This window comes from Schistocerca serialis, chromosome 5 (assembly GCF_023864345.2).
Source record: "Schistocerca serialis cubense isolate TAMUIC-IGC-003099 chromosome 5, iqSchSeri2.2, whole genome shotgun sequence".
Classification (NCBI taxonomy): domain Eukaryota; kingdom Metazoa; phylum Arthropoda; class Insecta; order Orthoptera; family Acrididae; genus Schistocerca; species Schistocerca serialis.
In genome coordinates, this window is record NC_064642.1 from 408,277,154 (window position 1) to 408,299,650 (window position 22,497).

Genomic DNA, 22,497 nt, shown 5'->3' on the forward strand with positions numbered 1-22,497 from the left:
GTCAAATCTCTCTTTGCCCAGAAGTGGAATGCCATCTGGAGTGCTACTGCTCATAGTAATAAACTCTGCACAGTCAAGGAGTCTACTGCAGTTTGGTGCTCTTCCTTCCACTCCTCTCAGTAGTAGTCCACTGTTATATGCCATTTATGCATAGGTCGTACCCAGCACACCCATTATTTCCTCCTACCTAATAACCCACCCCCACAATGTGGTTGTGGAGCCAGACTGATGATATCTCACATATTGGTGGAATGTCCCCTTCTTTTGTCCCTTCATGTTATGTATAGTCTTCCCGATTCTATAAATTTAATATTAGCAGATGCTCCACAGATGGGTGAACTGGTCCTTGGTTTCCTCCGTGAAACTGGCTTTTATTTTCAGATATAAGGTTCTGCTATAGTCTTGGTGCAGGAGCAGGCTGATTGTGGTTGGGACTTCTTTTACTGCCCCCCCCCCCCTTTTCTTTTTCTCCAGTTTTTAGATTTGGTCTCACCTTTTATGCCTTTACTGCTTGTGTTTAATGTTAATTATTTTTAATTTGACTCCCCTGACTGGATCCGTCCACTTTTAGCAGACCCTCTTTCTTCTATGACTCACTTTGGAATTGCAGGACTCATGATCTTGCCGTTTGGTGCCATAACTCCTCTCAATCAAGAAGGAGCTTAAATCAGGTTTGCATTTCTTCTGTGTGGTTTTTACAACATGCAGAATGGAGATCCACAAATCAGATTCAGCTGTGCTCACTTTTCTTTGTATTTCCAAACATGTCACGCCTGTGTCACTGGATAAAATGTCTTTTGATCCATGACAAAAACTATCTCACAATCCAGGTGACTTGTATAGTACAATTTGGTGTGGTCTCTATGTGCAGGCTTGTAAGGCATTGAAATGCCGGCAGTTAGTTTCACATAATTGTTGTGATGAGTGTAATAATATAAGCTCTGGTAGACGTGTGATTTTCTGGATGATCTTTAAAAGGTGCAATTTTTAACTGTTCTGTACTTATGGAGGTACTTAATTTGAATTTGTTGGCAGCAATTACATTCTAAATTTGCTTTCAATGAGGAGATAATTTTTAGTTTCTGAAGTTCACAATACTGCCTTTTGCGTTAATATGTTGCTTCTGTTGTCATTATATGTTGGCAAAAATAACATTAAAATTATTGACATTGGTGAATGTGCTATCCTTATCTATGATTGATAGTGTTTCAGTTCTCAAAAAAAAAATCTCTCTCTCTCTCTCTCTCTCTCTCTCTTTCTCACACACACACACACACACACACACACACGCTAACTAACTAACTAACTCTCTTTGTTTACTTCACTGGTGTATCTTGTGCTTTATTAAAGATATCGGACTTGTGCTTTTGTTATTGTCGGACTAATGGCACTTCATATAAACCAACACACAACTAAAGAATAACTCCACTTTGAGAAAACAGCACCATTGAGCAATGGCAATGACATGTGTAATGAAGTCGTATAAAAGCCGTACGCAGTAATATTAAGACTTGCTTACATTCTCAGCCAGCTAGCAAAATGAGTCAGTTGTAAAATGCAAAATGCTGTAGTTCTGATTGTATATAGTGTGACCCAAACCTCAAGGGACAAAATTGTACAGACAGTAGAGGATACTATTTCGAGGTCAGGACACCTCAGGGGCTCAGCATTCATTTGCTGAGTATGGACTTGGCAATTCCAGCGTTCCTGGGCTGGAGACTGGTGAGTCCTGCCAGCCCTCTGTTTCTGTAAGCTCTGGGCGTGCTTCAGTGACAACCGTGCAGCTCAGCAGTGGAATGTTGTGTGTTTTGGAGAATGAGTGTCTTGGCTTCAGCATCTGGACTGCGAGGAAGATACTTACCTTTATATTTGAACCCAACAATTGCGTTTGTTATTGTCGCTGTTGCATTTCGAAATCTTTCCTGTCATCTTATTTTCTCTTTATTAGGTCTTTAAATATGTCTGCTTGTGTCTGTATATGTATGTGTGTGTGTGTGTGTGTGTGTGTGTGTGTGTGTGTGTGTGTGTGTGTGTGTGTGTTCGAGTGTATACCCGTCCTTTTTTCCCCCTAGGGTAAGTCTTTCTGCTCCCGGGATTGGAATGACTCCATGACTCCTTACCCTCTCCCTTAAAACCCACATCCTTTCGTCTTTCCCTCTCCTTCCCTCTTTCCTGATGAGGCAACAGTTTGTTGCGAAAGCTTGAATTTTGTGTGTATGTTTGTGTTTGTTTGTGTGTCTGTCGACCTCCCAGCACTTTCATTTGGTAAGTCACATCATCTTTGTGTATATATATATATATATATATATATATATATATATATATATATATATAGGGAAACATTCCACGTAGGAAAAATCAGGATGAGGCAACAGTTTGTTGCGAAAGCTTATACCCCTCACCTCAAGGTATGCTACATGCTGATGAGCTGTGAATGGCTGTTGAAGTATAACAGTCTCCAGCGGGCAACCTGTGGGGCATGTGCTACCCCCAGTTGTACAAGGCTTGCACAGGTATACAGGGCTCTACCTGGGTCGACAGTTCTTTCCCTAGCATCTCGTGGGGTCCCTACGGAACAGTCTCATCAAACTATTACTCCTGACGGGATGGGTGTACCATTAGATAGTACCTACACCCATTCCTCAAATAGAGCTCGGTTGGTCAGTCCTCCCAAAAAGAAGTCTTAGAATCATAACAACCGGGTATTAATGTGCCATAACACTTTCATTGTAATTAAGTGAACATGGGAAACCTTCGAGAAGGTCTCCCCTTCTATACTCACAAGGTATTGGGAGGTGTTGCTGGGTCTCTAAGAAGTGTCAAATGACCTCGTAATGGAACATTTCCAGTTGAAACTGCTAATTCAAACCAAATATCTAAGCTTCTGGGATGTAAGACCTTAGTTGAGTACCCAATCGAGGCTGAGTTGCATAACACCCCTAACTTTAGTGAGGGCATAGTTACCTGTAGTTACCTGCTCCAATATAATGGAGGTGAACCCACGGAGTTATGTCAAGAATGGAAATTATGGGCATCACGGAAGTGCGTAACTATAAGAGGAGAGTCAGTGGCAAATTGGAAAAATCCGCAACATTTATTCTGATGTTTAGTACACAAGAATTACCTGAACATATGCTTGCAGGCTACATCCGTCTTCAGGTTTGCCGGTTTGTTACTAACCAAATTCGATGCTACAAATGTCACAAATTTGGCCTTACCACTATGGGATGTAATGGGAAGGCTACAAGTGGCAATTGTGGGGGCTCAGCTCACAAATCAGGTAATTATTGTAAACGTCCTCCGAAATGTGTAAACTACTCCGGAGATCACCCAGTGTAGAGCAGAAAGTGAGAGGTTTACAACAAGAAAAAGAAAATTCAGGAGTTGAAAGTCCAGAGACGCATACTCTATACCCTAAGGTGACACTAAAAAAGCTTTCATATTTAAGCAACTGCTGGGTTTTGCTACTTCTTTTGCATCAACCCTTAAGAAGCCAATCACTAAGTGTGATGCCTCCACACCAACTCATACCACAGATTCAAGTACGAGGACATGCACTTGTCAATATACCTGTGAGGTACTTGAAAGTGAAGTCGTTCGGATGCCATCAGCAATGTGCTTACCACCTAAGCCACATACTACTACCCAACATCAGAAGCCAACTAAGCCATCCCCGCAACTCAGGCAACCACCTCCTCCCATCAGTAAAGAAAAACGTCCTTCGAAAAGTAGTTCCAAGTTCAAGGAATTGGTAGTTAAACCTTCGGATTGGCGAGCGCTCTCCCTTTCTGATGGGGACTATGCTCTTGAGGATATAGACTTCCAATCAGAGGAATCGGAGTGCAAGGAACTGGCTAACATTCTTCCCTGACCTCAACAGTAAATCACCTCCTCTGAGGGAGAAAGACCAGGACAACCATCACTAAACAATGGCTTCCACAGGGATCTGTGGTGCAGTGAAATTTGAGTGGACATTGCTCACATTTGAAAGAATTGCAGCTCCTGGTCTAGGAGGAACCGTTCTGCATCTGCTTACAAGAAACGCATCTTAAAGTCACCGACACACCTGCATTATGGGGCTACCACACATATAGGAAGGACGATACTCTTGGAGACAGGACTAAAGGTGGAGTGACTACTTCCATTGATGACAGATGCCACTCCTCTTCTGTCCCTCTTACCATGACCATACAAGCAATTGCCATGAATGCTCTGCCACCCTTTAATATCACAGTGTATTCTTTGTAGCTTCCCCCTAATGATGCTTTGGATGCAGATGCACTGGCAGAACTTTCCCGGGCACTCTCGCACCCATTCCTCCTTGCGGGGAACTTCAAGGCACATAATGTGCTGTGGGGCTTGGCTACCATTTGCTCCAAGTGTTGGATGATCGAGTGACTCGTCCATTCTGAGAATATCTGCCTTCTCAATGTGGGTCAAATGACACATTTTTTCACAGTTAGGGGGTCTTTTTCAGCCATTGACCTTTGTTTTTGTTCCCCAGCTATTGTAGACTCAGTTCAGTGGGAAGTGGCTCCAGATTTACATTCTAGTGTCCACTTCCCAGTGTGGATCCATCTGCAACTAGGATGGTGGCTGATAGGAGACTATGCAGATGGGTGATACAAAGGGCAAATTGGTTGCAGTACAGTTGACAGGCTCTTTTTGAACAAAAGGATTATGTACAGGAGACACTTGTAAGATCCAATGTAGTAACCACCTCAGATAATGGCCTGTATGTTGGTGGAATGATGACTGTTGATTGGCAATCAGAGCCAGATGAACAGCTCTGCGGAACTTCAAACACTGTCCAACTACAGACATATCTTTGAGAGCATATGCGAAGTGAGTGATAAAAGAACGGAAGAGGACTTCCTGGAGGGAATTCATGACTTCTATTAATTGGTCCACTTCCACTGCGCAAGTTTGGGAATCAGTAAAGCGGATTTCAGGCAAGGGTAGTACACATCCTGTTACAGACTTGTCAAGTAATGAGGTCTTGGTGGACACACCAGAAGACACGGCTCAGGTTTTAGCTGAACACTTTATTGTTACTACATCATCCAGACAAGCTCCTGCTTTTCAGGTGTTCTGCAAGACTGCAGAGATGAGGAAGCTCAATTTCTTCTCGCATAATGAGGAAGCCTATAACCTTCCATTCTTCGTGTGAGAACTGGAATCAGCTTTGTCTGCAGCCAGAGACACTGCTCCACGACCTGTTGAGATCCATAATGCCATGCTTAGTCATCTGTTACCTGAAGTGAAAGGACAGCTCCTCTCTTGTTTCAATCAGATCTGGTTTGATGGACAGTACCCTACAAATTGGAAGGAGGCAATATTAATTCCATTCTGGAATACAGGCAGGGACCATAGCACCCCTAACAGTTATTGGAGTTTAGTCCTTACCAGGTGTATGGGTAAGACTCTCGGATGCATGGTCAACTGCCACCTTGTCTGGCTGCTCGAATCCCGAGGTCACCTGAGCCCCTCCCAGTGCAGTTTCAGGCACTGCCTTTCAACCCTTGACAATTTAATTCTACTGGACAGCAATACAGGTGTCCTCCTCACGTCGAAACCATTGGTTTGAGTGTTGTTTTTTTCACCTTGGAAAAACATATGACACTACATGGAGGTACAACATCCTTCACCAACTTCATGAATGAGGATTACATGGACGCCTGCCCTTGTTATCCATGCCTTTTCGATATCGTGTGGGTGTTGCAATGTCTGACTGCTATGTTCAGGAGAATGGGGTCCCCCAGAGCAGTGTTGTCAGTGTCACATCATTTGCTATCGCTATCAATGGCATTTCCTTTCCTCCACAGTCAGGAGCCCTGTCAAAGACTCGTTGTTTGTGGATGACTTTGCAATCTTGTACTCTTCCTCTGACATTATATCGATGATGAGGTAGCTACAGCTGACCATTCGGAGGCTGGAAACCTGGGGTAGGGCAACAGGTTTTTGGTTCTTATCTGCGAAGACAACATGTGTCAATTTTAACCATGCTTGTCGAAGTTTTAACCAATCAGTGCTCGCAATGGGGGGGCAATATTGTACATTTTCAAGACACTGTGCAATTTTTGGGTTTATTATTTGACTCGAAATTATCCGAGCTCCTACACCTGAAAGACCTACAAAGGGCTTCCAGTCATTGAATATTTTGAACTGCCTTAGCGGAAAAACATGGGGAGCTGACAGATCCCGCCTCATGCAGTTTTATAGGGCTTTTGTTCAATCACATTTAGATTATAGCAGTGTGGTCTACAGATCGGCCCGTCCTTTCTACCTCAAGATATTAGATGGTGTCCACCATGAGGGCATTCGGATATCGACTGGAACCTTTGGGACCAGCCCAGTTCAGAGTCTGTGTGCAGAGGCTGCTGAACCATCACTCTGGGTTTGCCGACATATCCTTTTGGCTCAGTAGGCACTGAAAATCTCAATATCCCCTCAGTCATTGACATTTAGTTCAGTGGTCCAACTCACATTTGAACGGCTGTTCAGGAATCGGACCCATGCGGCCAAGCCATTTGGGATATGTCCTACAGACTGTCTCAAGGATCTGGATCTCTCAGCTATCAAAATACACAGCCTGGGATGGAATGCATTGCCGCCTTGGCGTCTTCAGAGGCCCAGAGTGATTTTAAGCTTGGCACAGTACAAGAAAACTTGTACTCCAGATTATGTTTTTAGAACTTTGTTGTTTTTATACCACAGTTTTATCGTTGTTTATACAGATGGATCCCAGCAAGAGAATGCTCTCAGTTGTTCTGCTGTTTTCCCTGATAGGATCTTTAAAGTGCGTCTTCTGGAACAATTTACAAATTATGATGCGGTATTATATAGTATTCTGATGGCATTGGGAAGGGCCCACAGACATCACTGTACAAGGTTTCTTGTCTGTTCCGACACTCTTAGTGCACTGCAAGCACTTCACCAAAAGTATCCAGTAAACCCGCTGATTCAGCTCATCCATGACTCCTTACAGTGGCTCCAACACTGTGGCAATGAGGTGATCCTTTGCTAAGTACGTGGCCACATTGGGATAAAGGGCAACATGGCTGACAAAGCCACCAAGGAATCATGTTGGGATGGTGCTATCCATCAATGTCCCATCCCGTTGCATACCATCATCTAATTTTGTGACAGATGCATCATACGTCAGTGGGAGACTGAATGGTTGTAGGTGACAGACAACAAACTGTGGTCGCTCAAATCGACCACAGAGGCTTGGTGAACTTCGTGTCAGCCTCACCGCTGGTAGGAGGTTGTGCTTACCAGACGGCTCATTGGATATAGCCCTTTAACACATGACTTCCTCCTCCGGCAGGAGGATCCACCCTCTTGTGAAGTTTGTGGTGTACCACTTTCAGTTCAGCATATTGTGGTTATGTGTGTATTATATACTGATAGTAGGGCAGCTCTCAGTATTGATGGGATTGCCCACAATCCTTGCATATACTGATTCTAGTGTTACAAGGGAGGTGAAATTTTGTGGACTGTCATGCCTCATCCTTAAATTGGTGGGGAAGGGCAGCAGACTTTAATACATTGTAAACCACTCCACATGTGGGGACAGCTTTCGTCCTCACCCATGAGATTAGCATGCTGACATTTCATCAGGGCACTGATGACCATGATGTCGAGTGCCCCTCAACCCAAATCATCGTCGCTGTCGAGGTCAGGACCAAATGGTTGGAAATTAGTATTTCAGAGGGGTACAAGATTGTGAATGAGGGATATGTATGAAGCATGTGTTTGTAAACTGCTTATGTTTCATAACAAACAGCTGCCTGCAATGTCTGTGTTGTTGACATTACCTTTAAAAACTATACACAACTGCCTGTGACGTTACCATGGTGGAGCTTTGCTGCTGTTTACTGTTCATGACTGCTTGTTGAACAAGCAGCATTAGTTGACGCAGGAACTTGCTGACCTAAGTGTAATGTATAATACAGCTTGGAAAGCCAAACAACTGTACAGAGAATAGCTTTATAGCAGGGATCATACCAATTTTAAGAAATTGAGACTGATATATATATATATATATATATATATATATATATAGAGAGAGAGAGAGAGAGAGAGAGAGAGAGAGAGAGAGAGAGGGGGGGGGGGGGGACAAAAAAAAAAAAAAAAAAAAAAAAAAAAGGCCACAGATAGCTGTTAGTTTCTTGCCAAGAATGGTGCTTACACAAGAATGTGAGGAGATGTTTTTGGATCCTTTGGAAGAAAATCCCACAGTAAGAACCTGTCACTTTATTCACGAAATGCACACTTCATACAATACACTGTTGTGAGTTCTCATGGAGCAGCAATTACACCCTCATCGTAGACAAAGTGTGCAGTCAATAGATCCAAATGATTTTGAATTAAGAATTCAGTTCTGTTTGTGGCTTATCCATTGATGTTGTGTTGTATTCAGATGGGTAGTTGTCATTTTTAACAGTTAGTATGATCTGAAGCTGGTGTTACAAGGTGTAAGTTGTTCAAGTCACCAAGCCGGCCGGAGTGGCCGAGCGGTTCTAGGCACTACAGTCTGGAGCCACACGACCGCTGCGGTCGCAGGTTCGAATCCTGTCTCTGGCATGGATGTATGTGATGTCCTTAGGTTAGTTAGGTTTAAGTAGTTCTAAGTTCTAGGGGACTGGTGACCTCAGAAGTTAAGTTCCATAATACTCAGAGCCATTTGTTCAAGTCACTAGAAAAATTAGGTATTTTTTTCCAATCATTTGTTACTTATCTCAAAATACTCATTTTAAGATATTCTATCACATGTATAATTTTCATCCTATAGGTTTGGGACGACATGTAGGTAGTTACCACAGTTTTATTGAATCATACCTATGTCGATAACGTGAGAATACTTTGTATTCACTACAGTAGCAAAGTATGAGTACTTACTGTACATATCTAAATCAAACAATGTGCCTGCAAGGTGTAAAATCATTATGATCATCAAGAAGGGTAGAAACTTCATGAATATTAACAAATATGTATTTACATAACCAAACAATGGAAAATCCAGGATGGAATGTAACAATATTATGAGAAGGAAAGTTGCTACTCACCATGTAGCAGAGATGCTGAGTAGTAGATAGGCACAACAAAAAGACTTTCACACTTAAAGCTTTCGTCCATTGGCCTGTCAACAATACACACACACACACACACGACTGCACCCTCAGGCAACTGAAACCACACCGCAAGCAGCAGCACCAGTGCATGATGGGAGTGGCGACTGGGTGGGGATAAGGAGGAGTCTTTTTATTTTTCTCCTTTTCCCCTCTGCCCTCCCCCCTCCCCCCTTCCCACATCACCCCTGCCCTCTGTCTAACCTGCAGCACTTCACTCTCCACCATACAATCCCTCCCCCTCCCTGCCCCAGCCTCCTCCTTATCCCCACCAAGTCGCCCCTCTCCTCATGCACTGGTGCTGCTGCTTGCAGTGTGGTTTCAGTTGCCTGAGACTGCAGTTTGTGTGTGTGTGTGTGTGTGTGTGTGTGTGTGTGTGTTGTTGTTGTTGTTGTTATTGTTGTTGACAAATTCTAATGGCCAAAAGCTTTAAGTGTGAAAGTCTTTTTGTTGTGCCTATCTGCGATTCAGCATCTTTGCTATATGGTGAGTAGCCACTTTCCTTCTCATAATATTGTTATATGCAATATGCGTGCATATACGATTACAATAGGATGCATTACCTTGTGGTAAATACATAATGTCTTGTCTTTATGGTAAACAGATTGTCATTTGTTCATGTTCTAAAATACTAAATTATGAGAATGACCTCTCTTGAAAATACACGTAAATTCCATCACCGGATAATTTTTTCTATCAGTTGTATGTGATGCGCAATGTCACATGTCTCACTACATTTATGAGTTGTATAGGACACTGTCACAGTAAGAAAAACATGGAAATGCAAGTCATGGCAAAGTGTCTCACAGTGTAGGTATATTGTTTCTTCTAAGATATGCCTAGATGGATCTGTGGCATGCACTTATTCTGTGCATTGAACTCCCCATAACAGTATAAAAGGAAACAATGTATATAGAGACAAAAAGTGATGCCATTTTTGTGAACAACACACTGAGCAAGTTGAAAATAAATGTAATGGGTCTAACAAGGAGAGGTCGTCAGTGATGGGATTGACTTTTTAGATAAACAATCTATATGGTGATGTTGGGTTAAGGTTTCAAGTATCACACTTTATAACCATTCATCCTGTTGAGGCCTCGTTTTTGAGTAATAGACAGAAAAAATTTTGGGGTTTCGCATTATGCGCTACAGCTTTCAAAATGAATGTTATAAAGACTAGTTACGTAGCATAATTGACAAAGTACAGTCCTTACATGCAAAAAGTTGTGGATTTGAATCTTATCATGTGCTGTGAAATGTTATATATTTTCAAATCATTATTAAAATCACTTTTGTCAAAAATTTTATTCAATTAATTGTTTAAGTGTAATGTTTTTATTTCTGTTCCTTTGACATATCATTTTAATAACCATATTAACTTTTTCAGTTGCTCTCATTTTTTCTTGTTGTCGTTCTTTTTCCACGTGGAATCTGTGCGTGTCTGAATTTAATTATTTGTATTCACTTACCATAATATTTAGACATTTGAGAATATCTGTCTGTTGCTTAAAGAGCAATAGATGAAATAATCTATTTATGTTGACTGTGCAGTGGTGTTAAAATGTAGTTTTTGTTACAAGATGTACATTTTTTGAACAGTAATGGTCAGACAAACATTTAAAACAAACAATGGAAAATCCAGGATGGAATAATGACAATATTATGAAAAGCTTAGATTGTTACTCACATATAGAGGAGATGCTGAGTTGCAGACATGCACAACAAAAAGATTGCTATACATTTGAGGTTTCAGCCAAAATGCCTCCTTGTAAAGTAGAAAGTGCACACAATTCATGCAAGCACAGATCACACAGCCATGACCTCTGTCTCTGATCACAGAGGCCAAAAGCTGAAATGTATAGTAGTCTTCTTGTTGTGCCTGTCTAAGACTCAACAACTCCTCTGTATGGTGAGTACCAATCTCTCATTTAAACGTTTAAAGCATCAATTCTTATTGCACTATGGACAGAATAATGCAGATGAAGATTTAATAAATGCAATAACAAGATGAAAATATAGCATTAAATCACCTGAACAAAGATTACAAATGCAAAAAGATTGATACAAAGAAAAGTGAGAGCACCCGAAATGTTAATATGATGATTAAAATGACATGATAGTGGTATAGGAATGAGGAAACTCCACTTAAGACAATTAGTAACTGAATAAAAGTATGATCAAAGTCATTTTGATAAAGATTTAAAAATAAAAAATAAAAATTCAAAGCACCTGATGAGATTCAAACCCACAACCTTCTGCATGTGAAGACTGTTCCTTAACTGTTACGCTACACAACCAGTCAACATTCCTTTTTTAAAGATGCAGAGCATCATGTGAAATTCCAAAATTTTTCATTGATTGCCTGCAAACAAGAGCCCACCTAAATCACTGTATAGGTGGCTTCAAAAAGTTGATCCTGCCACTTGAGGCCTCTCTTTGAAAGGAGATACTAACATATCTTGTCAGTGTTTAGTCAATTTATATACAGGAAGACAGAAAACTGCAACCTGAAATTCTGTATATAAATTTATGGATTATACATCTTATTGCATAAATCTGTGTATTCACTGAGGACATTGTCTGTGTGTTTGGTCATGCTAGGGTATACCTCTATTTCTTCAAAGATAATCAATACTCTAACTTTCTCTGCCCTGTGGGAATGGTCATGTTCTTAGTGAAATCATTAACAGAATGCTTGTGCTCTCTTACGTAAGCACTAAATGCTGATGGGTTGGACTCACTAAAATCAACATGATCTCTAAACCTTGTTTTTAAGTTACTGCTGGTTTGTCCAACATGAGCCTTACCACCGTCATCAACACTATTTTGAAGATTCAAAACTTGATATATTTTGCAGGTAATTTTTCAGAGAAAATGATTCTGATTAGTATATTGCTTTGTATAAGACGAAGGTGAAGAATTGGAGATAACTATTTTATCTTTAATGGCCACATACGGTAACAAAAGACAGGCTGGATCTGCGGAACTGCCTATCAACACTATGGCAAAATGTAATTTTAGGTTATGTTGAAAACAAGTGCTTTGAACTCTGTGATTACTTGACTAGTTGTCATTTGAAGCCAGTTCTTGAGACTTTGCTAGAAGACTTTCTTGTGATAGTTTACGCCTATCTCCAAGAGTCTGCAGTTCAGTTTCTTCAGCATCTCTGTGACACTGTCCCATGGGTCAAACAAACCTGACCATTCATGCTGCCCTTTTCTGTATATGTGCAGTATCCCCTGCTAATCATATTTTGCACATGTCCCACAAAATTTAGCAGTATTTTAGAAAGGCCACATTAGTGATTTGTAAGCCATCTCCTTTGTAGACTGTGTTACTGCTGGTTTGTCCAACATGAGCCTTACCACCGTCACTGCATGTCATTTAGCATACTATAGATGTTAAATGTCTGGTGCACATTGAATATATTTTGGATGGAAAGTTAATTATGCAGTCAGATGTATCGGGATTTCAGAATACATTGAACAGGTGGGCATCCCATCCCTATGTCCTCAGATCCAAAAAATTAATACTGCCATTGTCCTCTGTGGTGAAGGAAATATTGCTATGTAGCATATCAGACAGTTGAAATTAAACAGTGGGAACTCCAGGGCAGAATATCAAGAATGTAAGAAAAAGATAGATTGCTACATAGTAGACTGACTGCACTTCCCCTATTTTTACCAGTAAACTGAAGTCTAGCACCTGCTTTACCCATGACTGAGCCTAAATGATCATTTCATTTCATATCCCTACAAAGCGTTACACCCAGGTATTTGTATGAGTTGGCCAATTCCAGCTATGACTCATGGTTCAAAAGACAACACACAAATTATGACAGGCAAAGATTAGTAGAGATTCATGTGTCTGTGTAAAGATCTATGCGCGAAGTGTACAATAGCTATCACTGTCATACCTTGGGTAAAGAGATGGCGAAGAATCTGAAAAAAGTTCTGGTCCTATGTAAAATTGCTAAGTATGTCTAAGGCTTCTAGTCACTCACTTGTTGACCAGTCTGGTTTGGAAGTAAAGAATAGCAAAAGGTAGGCTGAAGCTTTGAATTCCCTGTTTAAGAAATCATTCATGCAGGAGAATCGTACAAACTTACCATCATTTGACCGTTGCACAGAGTCCCATATGGACAACAAGTAATAGAGTGTCCCTAGCATAGAGAAACAACTAAAAGAGTTGAAAACAAATAAGTCACCAGGTCCGGATGGAATCCCCATTGGCCCCTTACTTAGTTTGCATTTATCGCAAATCTGTCAACCATTGCAAAGTGCCAATCAAGTGGAAAAAAGTGCAGGTGACTCCTGTATTTAAAGAAGAGTAAAAGAAACGACCCCCAAAATTACAGACCCATATGCTTAACATTGGTTTGCTGCAGAACTCTAGACCATACTCTTGAGTTCAAATATAATAAATTTCCTAAAAACTGAAAAGTTGATGTCCATGAATCAGCATGGCTTTAGCAAGCATTGCTCATATGAAACCCAGCTCGCTCTATTCTTACAGGATATACTGCGAACTATGGATGAAGTGCAACAGGCTGATTCCATATTTCTAGATTTCCAAAAACCATTCAACACAGTGCCAAACTGCAGACTGTTAACGAAGGTACACGTGTATAACAGGTTCCCAGATATGTGACTGGCTCGAACTTCTTAAGTAACAGAACATAGTGTGTTGTCCTCGACGGTGAGTATTCGTCGGAGACAGGGGTAACATCAGGAGAGCCGCGGGGAAGTGTGATAGGACTGTTACTATTTTTCAGATATAGATAAATGATCTGGCAGGCAGAATGGGCAGCAATCTGCAGTTGTTAACTGATGGTGCTGGTGTTTACAGCAAGGTGTTGAAGATAAATAACTGTAGGTTGATACAAGGTGATATAGACAAGATTTCTAGTTGGTGTGATGAATGGCATATGGAAAAAGGTAAGTTACTGCGGATGATTGGGAAAAGCAAACCTGTAATGTCTGGATATGGCATTAGTAGTGTCCTGCTTGACACAGTCACATTGTTTGCATATCTGGGCATAATGGTGTGAAGCGATATGAAATGGAATGAGCATCTGAGGATAGTGGTAGGGAAGGCGAATGGTTAACTTCGGTTTGTTGAGGGAATTTGAGGAAGGTGTGGTTCATCTGTAAAGGAGACTGCATATAGGATGCTGTGCAACCTATTCTTGAGTATGCTCAAGTGCTTGGGATCTGCACCAGGTCAGATAGAAAGAACACATCAAGCAATTCATAGGTGAGCTGCTAGATTTGTTACCAGTAGGGCCAATCAGCATGCAAAGTGTTACGGATATGCTTCGGAGCTCATGTGGGAATCTCTGGAGGTAAGAATACATTCATTTTGAAGAATCTGAAAAAAGTTCTGGTCCTATGTAAAATTGCTAAGTATGTCTAAGGCTTCTAGTCACTCACTTGTTGACCAGTCTGGTTTGGAAGTAAAGAATAGCAAAAGGTAGGCTGAAGCTTTGAATTCCCTGTTTAAGAAATCATTCATGCAGGAGAATCGTACAAACTTACCATCATTTGACCGTTGCACAGAGTCCCATATGGACAACAAGTAATAGAGTGTCCCTAGCATAGAGAAACAACTAAAAGAGTTGAAAACAAATAAGTCACCAGGTCCGGATGGAATCCCCATTGGCCCCTTACTTAGTTTGCATTTATCGCAAATCTGTCAACCATTGCAAAGTGCCAATCAAGTGGAAAAAAGTGCAGGTGACTCCTGTATTTTGAAGAACACTACTGAGAAGTTTAGAGACCTGGCATTTGAAGCTGGCTATAGAACGATCCAGTTGCTGCTGCCAACATACACTCACATAGTGACAACATAGAAAAGATATGAGAAATTAAAGATCCTATGGAGGCTTATAGACAGTTGTTTCATCCTTGCTCTCCCTATCTAAGAGTGGAGCAGGAAATGAAACAGCTAGTTGTGGTATAGGGTACCCTCAACCATGCACCTTATGGTGGCTTGCAGAATATGTATGTAGATGTAGAGTGATATATTCTAATCATAAGATACTATATTTTTTTGTTTGTGAAGTGAATGGTTGTATAGTTATCCAAATTTAAAGCAAGGTGCCAATCTTTGCACCACTTCGAAATCTTAAGAAGGTATGACCGAATATTTATGCAGCTTCTTTCAGGTAATACTTCATTATAGATAACTGCATCATGTGCGAAATGTCTTGGGGTTACTATTAATATTGTCTGCAAGATCATTAATATACTATGTTAGCAGCAAGGGTCCCAATATATTTTCTTGGAGTGAACCTGAAGTTAGTTTTACTTCTGTTGATGACACACTATCCTAAGTAACGTCCCATGTCCTCCCTACCAACAGACCTCAGTTGAAGTCATAAATTTCAGTAGATGCATAACATGACCATATTTTCAATAATAAGCCTAGGTGTGGTACTGAGTCAAATGCTTTTTGCAAATCAAGAAATAGTGCATCTACCCAATCAACTTGATTCATGGACTTCAGGTAGTCGTGAGAAAAGTGAGTTGGGTTTCTCAAGATTGGTGTTTGCGGCCAGTTCACGTGAAAGAGGTCATTCTGTTATTTGCAGTGGTACAAGAAATGAATTTGGGCAGTAATCCAGTATTTTCCTTTGTAAAAGAACATTTGAAAACTGAGTTCAGGATTCCTGCTTTTGCTGTGCTACCCTCAGCTTCAATTTCTGTTAAATAAATGAATGTTTGGACACTAACTTTGGTACCAATAACAGCCTTCACATATGACTAGAATTTCTTTGAGATGTGTGAGAGATATTTCTACAAATAGTCTGCTACAGTAGTTATGAAGGTTTCACAAATTGTTCTCATGACAGCCAAGCACATTCCATGAGCTTCTCTTTATCTTCAGCTTCTCCTTATCTTCAGCCCCTATGCTTTGTTTTATGAATGTTATGCAGCACTCTCTGTTTAATTTAAACATTGTAGTAGATATATATCTAGTGTATGGTCAACTATGCTCCTAAACCTGATCACGTTTCTTTTACGTGCAGATCTTCAGAGCTAAATGTTTAAAGTTCCTTATTGAGGTTCGATACTTCTGTCTCTTTATTAGTTTTCTGAACATGTAAATCCTGCTATTGTTTTTTTTTTTCCACATGTAGTGTGGTAATCATTGTTGCTACAAGTACCTCATGGTCACTGACACTAGTTTCAATGTGAACATCCTAAAAGAGGTCAAATCTGCTTGTTGCTATTAGACGTGGTATATTTCTATCAGGAGTGAGCTCCCGAACAATCTGTTGTAGGTACTTCTCAGAAAAGGCCTTTAGCAGTGTTTTGCAAGATATATTGTCACACTCACCACTAGTGAAACTGTAATTTCCCCAGTTGATTGCTGGATGATTAAAGTCTCCTCCAATGACAACAGTGAGATTTGGGGAACTTATGCATCAGTGAACTTAGGGTTTGCTCTAAAATGTTCAGTTGAATCTGGACGTGAGTCTGGTGATTGATAGAAGGATCTGAATAAAAGTTTATGCCTACCCTTGATCCTGAGTCTTGCCCAGATGATCCTTGCATGCAGCTTCAATTTCCAACTTGGTGGATTTGAGTTTCATGTCCACTGAAACTGATATACCACCTCCATTTACCATTAGCCTATCTTTTTAATATACACTTGAATCCCCCCCACCCCCTCCACCCCACACCACCAAATCTCACTGTTATAAATTTCAGGTTTTAACCAGCTTTCTGTACCTAACATTATGTGAGCTCCAGTGCTTTGCAGGAAATCTGTAATTTCATTGTGGATGCTTTGGCAGTCAATTGCTTGTAGGGAGCATTTCTTTGGCTCTTATACTAACACTTCTGTTCCCGTACAGATATCATTATGTGTGTAGAGTAGCCTAATTTGTATTAAAAAACTACTTGTGTGCAACTCACAGTCAGGTAACTTGGGTGCAGCTTGTGATTTACAGTGCAGACCTGACCCAATTGGGGGATCCTACAATTCCCAACACTATGGTGCAAGTCCAGGAAATTGAAGTCTCGCATGTCACAGAACCATCAAAATCTCTTGTTCAATCCTTCCATGCAACTCAGAACCAGGGGAGGTGATCAGTTTTGGGGACAATACTGGAAATTGGGAAATTTGTTGAAAACTATGTGACCAAGGCCTCTTCTCATCCTTCTCTACCAGTTGCCAGAATGATCCAAGTAGGCATGAGGCCTCCAGCACATGGTTTGCTTCCCATCACTTTCTGCAATTTCCATAAGCATTACAATTATTTGCCATATGACAATTAATAGACAATTAATAGACCCCACTGTTTTTGCATTTGCTTCCTCTTGAAACAGGGCACAGTAGGTTTCACACCAGGTGAAGTGAGTTTCACTTACTGAAGTTTGGTTTCAGAGTAAGACAGTATGTCGAACTTTTTGCTTAGGGGAATAGTATGACACTCACACTTTTCACTGGTCGCTGTTTCCCCTGTTGGGCACACAGCCGCACCACTGACAAGCCCCTAGAAGTCGTGCACAAGTAGTTCGGATCTGTGGAGGAGTCAGGATCCACAGAAGAGGATAGTATTTGAGGTGCCTTGATATTTCCCAACTCTCAGGAGCACTCCTGACACACCCATCTGCAGCAGCTTCAGATTGTTTGACAGTAGTCATAGCAGTTTCCAGCTGCTTTCGTATGTCAACTAACTCGTCCCTTGTTTGAGAATTGCAATCACAGTGTGGCTGGTGCTATGTTTTACACAAAAGTAAACAAATAGCTGTAGTGTAAACATGTTGATTCTAGAGCTGTTAATCTAAAAGTAAATTTAATTCCCTGTAAGAATTTCAAGTAGTTAATAAACAAAATGAGATTTCTATTAAAGCAACAGAAAAATGTAGAATAAAAGTTAGTAATTTTCTTAAACATTTTTGATGTTGTAGGTGCCAACAATCTTGAAAGTAGCCTTCAGTTTTGATTAATACAGGCAGTATATACACCTGTTGAAAACATAGGGTGACAATTTTTGAACTATATGAAAAAACATATGAATTTGTTACAAACTATGGCGTGCACTCACTCATTCAACATGTAAATGTCACTACAGGTAATTGAATTTAGATTATGACACGTTCGATATGCCTGCCATCATTGGTGATGAGGTGACGCAGATGAATAGCGAAATATTGCATCACCCACTGAAGTGTCAGAGTGTAGATGCTGTCAATGACTCCTGAATTGCTGTTTTCTGCTCAGCAATGGTTTTGGGGTTTTTGCTGTACTCCTTGTCTTTAATATAGCCCCACAAAAAGGAGTCACTATTCAGATCTGAAGAATATGGCAGCCAATCGAGGCCCATGCCAGTGTCCTCTGGGTACCCCAGAGCCAGAATGCAGTCCCCAAAGTGCTCCTCCAGGATATCAAACATACTCCTGCTTCGATGGAGTTGAGTTTTGTCTTGCATGAACCACATCTTGTCAAAATTAGGTTCACTTTGGATGGTGGGATGAAATCATCTTTCACACTTTCATCCACAGTTTGGTAGTCACTGTGCCATCAAGGAATATCGGACCAATTATTGCATGACTGGATGTTGCACACCACACAGTCATCCATTAGGGGTGAAGAGACTTCTTAATCATGAAATGCAGATTCTCTGTCACTCAAATGCGCCAATTTCACTTATTGACGAACCTGTCCAAATGACAGTGGACTTCGTCGTTAAACCAAACCATACATGAGCATACTAATTCCCATCCTGCCCCCCTCCCCCTGGCCACCCGTGCAGTTGGAACATCCTAACAAAAACTGTGCAGATTTTATTTCATATAGTTCAATAATTGTTACCCCGTATGTGCTACAATAATTAAATACAAATGCTGTTTGCTATGAAATGTGTTGTGCACAATAGTTATAACTTCCAAAAATTCTTAAAAATGTATGTTTATTCGTGTTGATATACACTGAAATTTGGGGTGATTGACTCTTTGGATGAGGATGGTACTACTCACATTATATAAACCACAAAAGAAATTTTTTTACATCACTCATCATACTAAAGTTGACAGTATATCACAACAGACAGAAGTAGTATTTGATACATTCGACACGAAAAGCACATTTAAATTATACATCAAGTTTTTGGACCTTAGTTTTTGAGGTGATGTTTTATTTTATTCATACACAAAGGAAATACCAGAAGTTGGCTTATACATATAAATATAAGTTAGTAAACATGTGAATTGCACAGATTTTGTCCTTAGCTTGTTTCATAACACATTTTACATTAGTGCCAAAGATGAACATTGTAGCGTCAGTACATTACACAAAACTGACATAAAATGTGGAGTGCAAGAATGGACATCTTCCACTTGTGGTAGCTAACAATACATAATGAACAAAAATTAAGAACAGGACACACACACACACACACACACACACACACACACACACACACACACTCACACACACACACACACACACACACACAACCCCGCGCGCTATCGCGCGTGCACGTGCGGCACGATCAATCCCAGAGCTAAAGGAAAAACATTATATGTCTAGGATTTAAGCTGAATACATATGTTGACAGAATTAGTATGAAATAAAAGTAAATTGTAACTGCCTATAAAATTCACTTGTGCAGCTACCTCTATAAACACCTTCTTATATATCTTACATATCTTAACATCATTCAAGAAATGCTTTCTTACATTTAGCGTTACCTTTGTATTAGACTGCTGACGTATGCTGAGGTCGATATAACCCCTGCCAATTGGAAAAGAATCGTTCTTGGAGCAATCTTATTAGCATCAAAAGTATGGGATGATCAGGCTGTGTGGAATGTTGATTACTGTCAAATACTGAAGGACATCACTGTAGAAGACATGTGAGTAGCAAGCAGTTTAACTCATAGTTACTTAATTAGCAGATATTCTACTAGTTTCACTTTTTTTTCATGTAATGCTTGTGTAATGTTGTGAAAAATAACTTATTTCAGGAATGAACTTGAGCGACAGTTTCTGGAAATGTTACAATTCAACATTAATGTTCCCTCCAGTGTTTATGCAAAGTATTACTTCGATCTCCGAACTCTAGCAGAGGCAAACGATCTTTCATTTCCTGCTGAGCCACTCAGCAAAGAAAGAGCTCAAAAGCTAGAGGCTATGTCACGTGTCTGTGAGGACAAAATAACGGCAGAGGCATTACGTAATGGACACAAAAAATGGTCAAGCATGGATAATGTGAGTACTGGAGGACCTAGACGCAGTGTAGCAATTCTTTCGTAACACAGTGAGTTTTGTCTGTTGAGTTGCACACTGCTTGAAGTTTGATCACCATGTGTTAATGAAATGAGACCACTGAAAAAAAGGACTGATGTATACGTCCAGTCTTATTTTTCTTGCCGATGACTTTCATCATGAGATGTATTATGAAACTGTCAGACAAGCAGTGTATGAAACACCTACATTTTAAACACTTTGTACTGGTGGTGATGCAACGAAGTTATGTATGAATGACTGAAAATTTTTAATAAGTTTTATTTGTCAATTGTATGTATACAAATTACCAAAGGATGTTTCTGCAATACATGTGCTGTGTTGCTGTTAAGAGGAGGATAAAATTTCACATTATATTTCTTTTTTATGTAAAGATTGTTTCTTCCAAATCCTGTCTTTTTTTCCAGAAATTATTGGGAAGTATCCAACATAGTTTTTATCTTTTGTATTGCCTTGTACAGTAAACAAAGTAATTTAAAGGTTTGAAATTTTAATATGACTGTGTAGTCATGCAGTGATGTAATGGCTGTAACTTCCTAACAGTAATATGTTGTCAGTTGTAGGCAGCTGAAATTGTATTGAAAGTCAGTACATATATGTAGCACAACATCAGCCATCTTTTCTGTGATTAAATTTTGTTATTTTAAATACCAAAATATTTTACTGGTAATTGTTAGCAAAAATTTTATGCGTCTTTGCTTATTAAGAAATTTATTGTATTTGCTATATTTTTGATTGCTGTAACTTTCAAAAAATATGTAATTATTTAATTTTCCCTAGGGAAGGCATTTATAGTGTTTCCACAAATACTTGTATATTTTTGTAGAACTTATATGAAGATTTTTTTTAATGTGTTGACAAGTCTGTTTCATTCCTTTGCTCTTATATATATATAAAAAATAATGCACCAGGGCGATAATTTTGTTTGCCCATTACAATATTATTTTGTTAAAGTGATGTGTCACTTCTTCCACTATTCCTTCAGAAATATGTCTTGAAAATTTCATAGTGCAGAATATATAAAAAGAAATAGCACCTTTTTCTATGAAGTTCAGTTCATAAAATGTAAATCATCAAATCTAATTATTTGACATGATTTGTCAAGAATTTAAGTTCATTGTTTCTTTGATTCTCTTGAGTTTACAGAACAGCAGTTTGGACCTCAGAAATGGATACAGATTGCTATTCTCCTAAGAGAATTATTTGCTTTAAAGTAATTGTTGTGTATGTGACCTGTGCCAGACTTTTGTAATGAAACGCCTTTACAGAAATTTCATATTGAAATATATTTTTAAATTGCTTGAAGTTTAGTTGTAGTTCATTCTGTGTGCCAGTTATTCATTGTGAAAAAGTGATGTTACTTTTTTGCTTCAATAGACACACTTCTCACAAGCAGTGAGAAGTGCGCTCTGGGGGCAAAGTAATGATTTTGCTCCAGAATTACTTTAGTTGCTCAAGAGTTTCTATCACTAGTGTATTGTTATTGATGGTGCACTGAGAGATTTTTTTTCTCAGTATTCAAGCCTTCCAAAAAAAAAGGTCTGTGTTTCCTGACATAGAACAAAAACGAACAGCATTTAAAAGATGAAGATTTAGAAATGCTTCTTCATAAGCTGCCAGCAGAGGTTGGTGGCTAACAAAGTTGAAAGCCTAAGAAACAACTGCACAAAATGGAATTGTGCCAATAACTTCATGTACAAAGCTTTATAAATCAGTGGTTAGTGGTCTCCTTTGGCCTTAATAGTTTGTATGAGCAGCTCTGCTGATTTTGTTGGAAATGTGTGCAAATCACCTTATACTATCAGTGCATAAAGGAACACATGTAGGTACTTACCAATAGCAAACATTTTGTCGAATCGTAATTAAATACATATTTCTGTTTCCAACAGTGATGTAGATGTCAGTGTTTTGGCATTTCTGTTCATGTTACATTTGCAGATAGTAAAATAACAAGGGATACCTTGCAAATTAAAAGCATGTAAATACATTGTATTCATGATGATACCTTAGAGACAGTGGAAATAGAAAAAGATTTTGTTGCTTTCATATAAGAAAAGAAAAAGTAGAAAGATAGCTAGCTGCCCTTGCACATTATCCAATACGTG

General features: G+C 39.7%; 1 protein-coding gene across 1 annotated transcript in view; it reads left to right on the top strand.

Annotated features, from left to right (window-relative positions):
• The window catches only part of LOC126480680 (cyclin-Y), a 70,477-nt gene extending 48,780 nt beyond the window's left edge, over positions 1-21,697 (top strand). Inside the window, exons 6-7 of the mRNA XM_050103904.1 lie at positions 19,849-20,001; positions 20,113-21,697. Of these exons, the coding sequence (XP_049959861.1) occupies positions 19,849-20,001; positions 20,113-20,401 (442 nt within the window). The 3' untranslated portion in view covers positions 20,402-21,697. The remainder of the gene's footprint in view (positions 1-19,848; positions 20,002-20,112) is intronic.
• The last annotated feature ends 800 nt before the right edge of the window (positions 21,698-22,497 follow it).